This window comes from Gossypium arboreum, chromosome 7, assembly GCF_025698485.1.
Source record: "Gossypium arboreum isolate Shixiya-1 chromosome 7, ASM2569848v2, whole genome shotgun sequence".
NCBI classification, from domain to species: Eukaryota; Viridiplantae; Streptophyta; class Magnoliopsida; order Malvales; family Malvaceae; genus Gossypium; species Gossypium arboreum.
The window spans coordinates 1,301,513-1,312,785 of NC_069076.1; the positions used below are offsets into that span (position 1 = coordinate 1,301,513).

The 11,273-nt window shown below is 31.5% G+C and overlaps 2 protein-coding genes across 2 annotated transcripts; one reads left to right on the top strand and one right to left on the bottom strand.

Moving 5' to 3' along the window:
- The first annotated feature begins 2,946 nt into the window (after window positions 1-2,946).
- On the top strand, window positions 2,947-4,298 carry LOC108484798 (U-box domain-containing protein 41). The gene is made up of 2 exons (XM_017788701.2): window positions 2,947-3,215; window positions 3,308-4,298. The coding sequence occupies exons 1-2, from the start codon at window positions 3,001-3,003 to the stop codon at window positions 4,110-4,112; spliced, it is 1,020 nt and encodes a 339-aa protein (XP_017644190.1). The 5' UTR covers window positions 2,947-3,000; the 3' UTR covers window positions 4,113-4,298.
- A 304-nt stretch (window positions 4,299-4,602) lies between these two features.
- LOC108483759 (uncharacterized) lies at window positions 4,603-6,594 on the bottom strand. Its single transcript, XM_017787330.2, has 3 exons — window positions 6,303-6,594; window positions 6,096-6,221; window positions 4,603-4,958 (listed from the first exon to the last, which is right to left on the bottom strand). The coding sequence occupies exons 1-3, from the start codon at window positions 6,549-6,551 to the stop codon at window positions 4,779-4,781; spliced, it is 555 nt and encodes a 184-aa protein (XP_017642819.2). The 5' UTR covers window positions 6,552-6,594; the 3' UTR covers window positions 4,603-4,778.
- Window positions 6,595-11,273: the final 4,679 nt, after the last annotated feature.

Genomic DNA, 11,273 nt, shown 5'->3' on the forward strand with positions numbered 1-11,273 from the left:
AACACATCTCATCCTATTTATGAATTTGACACAAATAAGTACAACATGTGACCACTCATCAATTTTCCCCTCCTTGAATGGAGGAGTTCAAACAAAAATTACTATGAATTTTAAATTGGTTTAATACAAATGTCTCCAAATTGCTTCCCACACCAAGCTCAAGCCCTTTTATTTATTTATTTATTAATCTTCATATTTTAACTTGTTTAATACTTTTAGACACAAGTTGCACCTACAAAGGAAATAGACAAAAACTATTGTTAGCAATCGACTCGTATAAACAACGAGCAAGAAAAGTAGAGAAGATCAAACACAAATTTCACGTGAAAAATTCCTTTGAAGAGGATGAAAACCACGGGCAAAGAAAACTTTACTAATCCAGAAAAAACCAACGAAGAATACAATATGGAGAAAATAACCCCAAAAAGCAAAGCCCAAAACCAGAATACAAATTTTTCTTAAAAACTCTCCCCAAAACTATTCATCAAATCTCACGTAAGAGCTATTTTGTTAACTTTCTAAATAGGGTTACAAGGACCCTTTAAATATGCTAATATTAAAGTCCTAATATAACTAAAATATTCCTAGATTAATCAGAGTTTAATTGGGAAAATATATTAGGTTTTAACTAGGAGAAGAAACCCTGTCTAAGTTGAATACACGTCCATGTCGTGATGAGGCATATCGCCTTGTCTGGACGTCTTCCATCACGACGTCATGCTCCTCCTCATCATGACTTAGATTCTATTTCATATCTAGTTTGCTCGATGCGAGGCATACCCCACAACTGTTATAATTAATAGCAACTATATAAAAAAAATTACTAGAATTAATAACAAAATCATGTCAAATAAGCTTACTATAAAATCCCCCACTTAGTTATTGCTTGCCTCTAACAATTCATGCATTTACCATCCTAAACCTACCAAAGTCATCTAACTTATGTTCGTTTCTGCGATCCTCAATTAAATTAAACAAATAGACATATTCTTTCACGTGTCCGTAGAGATGTATCTTCATGAGGGCAAAGAGCGCCTTGCTCCCCTCCCCTCAAAGTGAAATACAATGTAGAACAAGCATAGTATAAAGCACAACGTATAAAAAGCCAGATAAAATACACACATAACACATGCACAAAGTAAGACAAAGACTCACGTATCATAATTGCACATGACAAAATCTAAATATCAAATACTCAATATCTCTGTCTTAATCAACAAGTCAAGTCCTTGTTAGTTTGCATAATTATATTATTTTGTAATAATTTTTTTTAAAAAAAGAAACTGAATGGGAGCAATTATCATTGTTTTTATTACAAAAATCCAAAGATGAACGAAACATCATGAAATTTTGAGAAATATTTTCCGTAAAGACAATGCTGCCGAATAGCGGCTAAAGTAAAGCTAGAAAGTAACTCAATGGGCCCATTCCATGCATTTTTCTCCTTTTTCTATTTTTATTATGCTATTATCGTTGCTTAATTTAGCTTCCATTCCTTATTTCAAAATTAAAAATATTAATAAAGGACGACATCCACTATCCAAACTTTAATATATAGTAAATTGTTCTCTGCTTTGGATCAAGGAATCAAGTTCAGAACCCTAAAAAACAAAAAGAAGTCCATATTTTATTATGAATAATTATAACAATTAGGAAATTTATGAAGATAATCCTCTTGGGATATGAAAATTGAAGTTTCCAATAATAAGTCCTACTCCTCTTGGGATATGAAAATTGAAGTATAGATGTTCAGAATGACTAATTGATAGTAAATGAATTTAAATGTTATTATTTAAGTTAGGACTAAATTTTAAAATGTAAAAAGTACAAAACTTACATTGATTAAATTAAAATATAAAGATTAAATCTATAATTTTTTAAAGTATAGGGACTAATAGTAAGATTTAGCCTTATTGATCAAGTGAGGTGTTTTTAAGATAAAATTAAATTGATTTATTTTTATATAAAATAATGAATAATCTCAAACGTTACATTGATTTTGAGGAAAAGATGAAGCATGTAACCAATAATCACAATAATAGAACTCAATATATAATAATGTTTAATCATTATATATTTTCTTTTTCGTAGGAAGGATAGAATAGAAGAAAAAATATCTTCAAAATAATTGAATTATTTTTCAACTGAACTAATGCCCAATTAATTAAGAATAAGCTATAGTCGATTGAGTCTTTAATTTGATTGATATGAGTATTATTATCAATGCAGGATAATGTAGATTCGAGTTTATTTAAATACATTATCTTCCTATTTATGAGTTGGAGAGAGATTATGAATAATTTTAAATATTATATTAAAAAATAAACATAACCCAAACCTATAGTAAAACTATTAAAAATAATAAACTATAAAACATATTAATGTGAATTATAAAAAGATTAGAAGTTTCCCAAAATAATGAACACCCTAACCAACCAATTAAAATTATAACCCCAAGAAATCTCACACATATAATTACTACCACTTTTTACTTCTTAAGCAATCCTTACCATAAATGCCAACAACAAAAAACAATTTCTATATTGGATTTTCACTCCAATAATCCATTTTCAAAAAAAAAGATAAACCCAAAGTTAATTCAACTATAGAGAGATAAAAAAGTTTACTTTCACTTTTTACAATTAATATAGAAAGAATAAAGCAAAATTTGATTTTTTTTTAAAAAGCTAAGGTGTTTGCTTATATAAAAGGAAAGTTAATGATTCATACTTAGGAATGGCTTATTGTGTGTGAATATTTTGTATTATTTTACCAAATTAAGACTTTCAAAGAAAAAAAAAAGAAAAGGTAAAAGCTGACCAAAGAGAATAGCAAGCTTGCTTCAAGTTGAAACAATGGATGCCCACAAAAGCCTAAACTCACTTGTTCAAGCAACCGCCATCAAATCCTATTTGTATTCTCTCATTTGCCTAATTTGATACAAGAAAGAGTTATTTTTTAACAAAAAAAAAATAAATAAAATTTCCTTCTCTTTTGCCAATGGAGGATTTGGTGGTTGAAAACCTTTTCAATGGCAATAGAGAATTGCAGATTCAAGCTGCAACTCAACTCAGTAAACTCGGTAGCAAACAAAGGCATAAATTGGCTGAAACTGGGATCATTTCACCATTGATTTCAATGCTTCAATCTCAAGATTTTGAAGCCATTGAAGCTTCTTTGTTAGCTCTTCTTGGCCTTGCATTTGGAAGTGAAAGGTTTGAACTTGGTTTATCTCTTGCAAGATCCAATGAATGTTCTTGTTATTTAAACAATTTTCTAAGTTGGGTTTTTGTTTTTTTTGTATCAGAAACAAAATCAGGATTGTAAAATCTGGGATTATACCAGTTTTGTTAGAGCTTCTTCAATGTCAAAATGAAGAACTCATTGAACTTTCAATGGCAGCAATGTTGATCTTATCTTCATGTAAGGCAAACAAGTTGATAATTGCTTCATCAGGGACTATTCAACTCCTTGTACAAATCTTAAACCTGGTAAATTCAGATCCCAACAATGTCATTAACACTCTTTTTACCAATCAAGCAAAGATAGACGCCATTGCTACACTTCAAAATCTCTCGACTTGTCATCAAATAATCCCATTGATTTCATCTTCTGGTATAATCTATACCTTGCTTCAACTCATTCATACTTCAGAAAAATCATCAGACTTAACAGAAAAGGCAATGTCATTACTTGGAAACATCGTTTCATGGTCGGAAAATTCGATTTCTGACACAACCGAGATCCCCGGTGCAATCAGGATTATAGTTGAAGCAATGGAAGAAGGTTCCCCACAATGTAAAGAACATGCTGTTGGAATCCTTCTTCATATATGTCAAAGTTGTAGAGATAAATATAGAGGTTTGATATTAATGGAAGGTGTAATGCCTGGTTTGCTTCAACTTAGTGTTGATGGAACTTGGGGAGCTAAGAACATGGCTAGAGATCTGTTGTTTCTTTTGAGGGATTGTTCGGATTATGCTTCGACAAGTAAACAATCGAAACACGAACTCATGGAACAGATTATGCAAGCCATTGATGCAGATGGAGAGAAAGTTAATGGAACTACATTGGCATTGGTTCAAGAAATGATTAACAAGCTTAATATATAATCTTTAGGATCATAGAATTATAGGGTAATTCACTTAGGGCAACAAATGTAATCCCTGTAAATAATATTGGTATTGGCCATTGAATGCTAGTTCCTTTGCAAAACAGAGGACCCCTGTAAGTTGCATTCATATTGCTCTGAATTTTATATTCGTTCTACAATTCATATTAGAAATTAAATTAACGTAGACTCTCAGGCTTTGTCGTTTTAATTCCCTTTGGAAAAGAAAAGAACATGTAATTAATGGTGTTAATCACGTGTAAAATGGTCGTTTTCAAGTTGAAATAACGGTGGCTGAAAACGCAAGGAAAAGATATGCAAACCAGAAAGCTTGGGTGTCATGTTTTCTAACCAGTTCAACCACTGAACCACATACAAAAGTTTAAAAAACATATTTTAATGTCTTTAATAGATATTTTTTATTCTAATCTCCCTGCTATCCACGCGTTTGAATCCAAACACATATCCTACCATTGATTTTAGTCTTACAGTTATAATATTTAATCTCACCACAACAATTATTTTCAATGTTACTAAAGTCAATCTCACAGCTTAGCGTTACAATTTGATGCACAGAGATAATGAGATCATAATTTCATACAAATGATGGTCACACATTATCCAACTCTAGTTAAGCATATTACAAAAATAGACAGAAAACTAAGCATCAAGACTGTTCTAGCAAGCTTTCAAGATATAAGTTTAAGATGTATCTCCCTGTTGATTGAACATCAAGCCGTTTCTCGCTAGGTTCATACTTCCCTTTACGAAGCTGGTACCGATGTGTTACGGCCGAGATCGTATATGTTTGGCCCTCGATCGTCACACTCTCCCCACACTGCAAATTCTGATGCAGAAGAAAGAAATATTTCATCATCATGGAAATGGAACATAAATACCCCAACCGGCATTTTGATGGTATAAAGGTTTTCGAGTTCAACGAAGTAGCAATATTGAACAAGATGATCACTAAAGTTCTGCATTCGATTAAGGGCCATTGACATTTACAGTCATAAAACTCGAACATCACTACAAGAGAGATTGATAGTCCAAGTCGTCATATTTACTTCATTTGCCTAAACCTGATTACAAGTTCTTCATGTCTCGGTTCGTCACGCTACTAATATCATTATCAAGCCAAATGAGAGCATCAAAACCTGAAAATTGGATAACTAATCATTCAAACTGATCTTATAAACTATTCTATCAAACAGTTTCCAAGCACTCGCCATTGAATAAACACTTAAAAAAGATCGGGATCCGTACTTTACACCTTCGACTTCACTTTACTTCATAACATCCTCAACAACAAAGATACCACTCCAAAGCCCAAATGCCATCCCTTATAGGTAAAGAATTATACTTTGCTTCACAAATAGAGTAAAACAAGTAAAAACTTTGCTTTCCCATCCATAGAAACAACATTGATTGGAAATATTTCGATTGCCTTTTTCCGAGTAAGAGGCAAAACATAATCAACTTGAAGGTAAAAGTACAAAGGAAGCCTCTGTACTAAGAGTCAAATTACATTTTATCCCCCTACTAAAAAATAGCAAATTAGTCCTCTATGTTAAATCAAAGGGTAAATTGATTATTTCTGTTAAATTTCATCTATTTCTATTGTTCAAAATGGACATGACTAACAGAATAATCAGACAGTAATAAATAACATGCCACGTGTACTTCATGCTCATGTATAGAGACCTCTGTAGTAACTTAAACTTGAGACATCGACTTGAAAAGTCAAAGACTGCATATTTTCTTTTCACAAAAACAAAAATACCTAAATAAATAAAACAATCCAGAATTTCATCACAATAAGATACTTCAAAACACATGATTAAAACCCCAATAATAGATTTTTAATAGTCATTAATTTAACCTAAATTCAAAGGCTTTAATTTCCGCCCTTAAATCTATAAAGATATAACTCCAATTGAATAAATTTCAGACAGCAAATTACAATAAAGAAAGTGGGACTTACAGGAGGGAAGCAACGAACACCAAGGGACTTAGGCGGGGGTGTAATTTCAATGACTTTATAGGGGTAATTACTTTGATTTTCTCTTCCTTTTTCTCTCCTTCTGCAAATTACATGGAATTCATGACTCTGTGAACAAAGTAAAAGAAACCCAGAATTAATGAACAACAAAAAGGAAAATATATATTAAAATAAAGAAAAGAAATTCACCTTTTGATATGAAACTAAATTGGATACAGTCACCATTGCCATTTCCTTTTTGGGTTTTCCTAATCTTTCTTTGGGTTGAAATTGAAACTTTGAATGAAAGAAGAGAAGAAGGAATTTTTTTGATGATTTTTTATTTTTTACTATTTTGTATAGACACTCTTTTTTTTTTTTTTCAAATGACAGGTTTTTCAGACACAAGTCTATGGTGTTAGAACCTGGCAGTTGGCAAGGCAACGACATGTGATTCATATGTCGTTTCCAAAGTGATATTCTCAGGAAATTGTCCGGTCTGAAATTGTAAAAGGTATAATTAAGATGGATAAACTATTAATAAATTTTAATTTTAATTATTCTAACTTTAAAATATTATAAATGATGAAAAATTATTCAAAAAATATTATTTAAATAATTGAATTACAAATATTCATTAAATTATTTAAAAAATTTAAATAATTATTTGAAAATTTTATTTATATAATAAACCATTATGCTTAGTTGAACCGGTGAACCAAACCACAAACCAAACACTTTTAAATTGGGTAAACTATTAAGATAGTTATTTTTGTTTGTTTCGGGTTACATTTTAGTGATTTATATTTAAAATCTTACATTTCAGTCACAATTAATTTTCATTAATGGTGTAATGATAAGCTGACGTGGCGCTTTTAATTACCATTACAAACAAAAAATTTAGGTTAAATTATACAATTAGACCCTATATTTTTTTCATTTTGAACAATTTAATTTTTTTCTTTTATGTTCTTTAAAATTTCTTTTTTTTTCTTCTCCTTCTGTTTTTCTTTCTTCTTCATTTCTTTTAACATAGTTTTTCTATATTTTTCATTTGTTAAAACTAGTCCTTATACTTTTATTTTTTTGAACAATTTAATTTTTCTTTTTCTTTATTTATTTTCCTTTTCTTCTTCCCATTTATTTTTCTCTCTTCTTATATTCTTTACTGCAGAAATATAATCTTTGCCCACCAAATAAATCAAGTCATTGTTCCTTTCACATGATTCCTAAATTGAATTTCGCTCAAAACCGATATCAATAATTCTTAATCAAATCTCGATTTGAATATAACCTAATTCTGAAACTAAAATTGGATCTAACTAATAAATATAAAAAAACCATATCATTAATCAAATCTAAACATAAATTACAATTTTTATATTCAAAACAATTTTTTTCCCGTTTCTAACTTTTACAGAATCGTGTAGATTACTTCGTTCTTTTTTTTATTTTCTAATGAATAAAATTAAGTAAACGATAAAATTGATTTAAATCTTCTTGAATATTTCTAAGCAAGCTTGATTGAAAGTCGAACATGGATGAACCGAAGAGAGAAAGGGAGCATGGAACCCAATTGGTTTGGGTAAAGTTGAGGATAAATTTTGTATGGTGGTCGTTTTAGTCATTGAGTGTAGAGTTCGTTTAAAGAATCCGTGAAATAACGTAGTTTTTAGAAGGCGAGAATGTTATAGGTAAGATAGATAATGTGGTCATGAGGTTTGGTTAGGAGGTTAAGGGAACAAGTTCAGGAAACTTTGTTGAGGGTGGACTGCCATAAGTCACGACTGGCGAGTTCTTCAAGTGAAGCGAGCTTGTGGACTAGGTCATTGAGAGATCAAATTGGTTCGTTAAAGCGATGATGAACAATGAGGGTTTGTAATTGTAGGGTGAGAATATGCGAGTTTTATTTTAGTTTCAACTTTCACCTTTTCTTTTTTCATAAAGATAAAGAAATTTTAACAAATAGAAAACATATAAGAACTATGTTAAAAGAGATGGAGAAGAGAGGAGAGTAGAGGGAGAAGTAGAAGATTATAGAAAATAAAGAAAAAAAAAAAGAAAGTTCAAAGAACATAAAAAATAAAGTTCTCAAAATAAAAAAAATATAGAGACCAATTGTATAATTTAACCTAAATTTTTTGTTTGAAATGATGAATAAACGTGCTACGTTAACTTACTGTTACACCATTAACGGCAATTAACAATTTAGTGACTAAAATGTTGACATGTAAGTGACTAAAATATAACATTTCAAACATAAGTGATTAAAATGTAACTTGAGGTAAATAAAAGTGACTATTTTAGTTATTTACCCCTTTTAGATTCAAGTGCTCGATTTTATATGTAGCATTTTGCTCTCAAGTCGAGGTCTCATTGGAACAACTCCAACAAATAGCGATGGGATTGCAAGAATCAAAAGCAAACTTCTTTTGGGTTTTAAGCAAAAAAAGAATTTTAATACTATTGGATGAAGGGTTTGAAGAACAAATTGAAGGGAGAAGCACTGTGGTAAAACAATGGGTGGATAAAAGGCAAATACTGAAACACCAATGTGTTGAAGGGTTTCTAAGTCACTGTGGGTGGAATTCAGCGTTGGAAAGCATATGCTATAGGGTCCTGATCCTTGCATGGACGATGATAGCTGAACAGGCATTGAATGCGAGAACGGTGGTGGAGGAATTCAAGGTAGGGCGAAGAGTTGAGTCGACATGCAATGAGATGAAACCCGGGTTTTTGAAATGGGAAGGGTTACTGAAGATGGTGAAGGAGTTAATGGAAGGAGTGATGGGAAAACAAATGAGGAAAAGAGTGAAAGATGTTGCAGAGTTGGCTTAAGATGACTATGGTAGACAGTAGCAGACAGTGATGGATCGTTTTAGCAGACGTTAAACTTGCTTATTACTGAACTATGCAACAAGAAGCAAGTCGTCCGCCATTAAAATTGTTGGAAGCGTAGTTGAGATTTAAAACCGAAATAATTTTATTAGTCACACAATACCAAAAAATTACAATTTTCTCTTCTCCCAGTACACTAGTTGCTGTTAGTTTCTTTTCACTCGCATGCCTACCTCTTACTATTTACAGCACTCGCACATATTTTTCTTCACTAACTTATGCTTATATTACACCAACATGAGGCCTATTTATAGCCTTATTTAACTGACTTAAAGGCTGGTAACAAGCTTCTGAAGCTTCCAGCAAGTCTATACTTGTCATTATCATCATTTTAATCCTTAAAGAAACTTTCAGCAAACTGCCACGTTTCTGTTTTGCCACATTGTAAACCAATTCTTAGCCACCCTGTACACACTTTGTAAAGTCTTGTTAATCACTTTCCATGCTTTGCCGACTTTGAAATCGGTTTAACTTCTAACACTCTCATTCAAACCGAGATTTCCATTTAAGTTGTGAAATACGTTCGCTTTTAATAGCTTCGTAAAAATTTCTGCCGATTAGTTTTTTGTCTGTCAATATATTAGCTCTAAACTTTTATTCTACACTTACTCTAAAATAAAATGATATTTTGTATTGATGTGCTTGCTTCGGTTATGGAACACTAGATTCTTTACAAGAGATATTGTGGATTCTTTGTCAACATAAATTGTTATTGGAGCTTCATGTATAAGAGATAGTTCGCTCAAAATATTCTTCAACCAAATTGCTTAATAAGTGCAAGTTGTAGCGGCTATGTATTTTGCTATACATGTTGAGAGGGCCACTATTTGTTGCTATTTTGATAACCACAAAAATGTTGCAGAGCCAATATGAAATAAATATCCATGCGTACTTTTGCGATCATCCAAGTTACCACCATAATCACTGTTTGAATAATCAACCAATTTTGAACTTTGTGAGTGTGTGTATAAAATAGACCACGATCCATCATACCTTTTGTAACACCCTAGATTTGGCGGGTCTAAAGTTTTCGCATATAGCAGTAAATAGTCTGTCTGGCTTAGTGTTATCCACCTAAATGATTGTTTAGGCGTATACGTGTGGGCATATATATAGTAATCGCCACATGAGTTAGTAAGAATTTGATTTCATCATATTCTGTTATATTAGGAGAAGTTCGTGTTAGAGATAAAGGAAAGTATGGATTGAGTATTTGCCAAAGGTATAGTACGTCCGATTTGTATGGAATATCGTGCTAGTTAGATTTTAAGTAACTTGGTTAGAAATCAACTACATAGCTAAGCTGAATAATTGTGATTGCAAGACATTTATTAATATTTCTCTTGGAAACTATAGGCTATTAAGAAGGCAAGTTCTGAAATGTATGACACTTGTTAACTTCCACTAAGTAAGTTGAGTCATATTTATATATATGAGAGATGAGTTCTGAAAAGGGTCTTCTTTCTTTTTCTTCTCCCTTAAGTGGTATTTATCGATACTATTCTCAAATTTGAATGTATCTTACATCGATGATCTAAAAGCTATGGTTTTTTTATGATCAGTGGTTATTTCTGATCAGAGTAAGTATTTCAATCCTGTATGTTAAGTTTTGAATGAGTAAATTTGCATGTGGTAATTGAACAGTAAGATTGTAAGTATAATGTTCTTGCATGAGATTGTCATCGAATGAGAGGGTAAGTAATTTGTATGTACAAGAGCAGTTATAATGAAATTATGTTTCTAAGCAGTGGTCGCTACTGGTTCGAGATGGATATCTAGAACTGGAGTTTGAACTACAGTAAGTGAGAATCAGGTGAGTCTCTACCATGACTCTCTTAAGTAAACTATTCAAGTAGAGGTATTTATATATAAAGGATGATACTAACTATAGAAATAAGAAAATGTATGATCATAGTAAGGGTAAAGTATGTATCTTTAACACCCCTAACCGTCTTCATTGCTGGATTAGGGTTACAGAGTATTACAGTTGTCGAAACCTTTTTTTTTTTAAATCGACTTATATTTTGAAAAAGAAAATGGGAGTCGCCACCAATCCTTTTTTATGAGGTGTGATTGGATCACCTCGTAATTTGATCGTTTTAATAAAAGGTTTGATTTACTAAAACAATGATATTTTTTTGTCTACAAAATCCAGGAAATGGGTTCGGGAGTCAGTTACACACGAGGAAGGATTAGCACCCTCGTGACGCTCAAAATTGGTACCTAGTTGATTACTTGATGTCTTTAGTGTCGAAAATTGAAAATTTGAAAAGATTTTAAAAT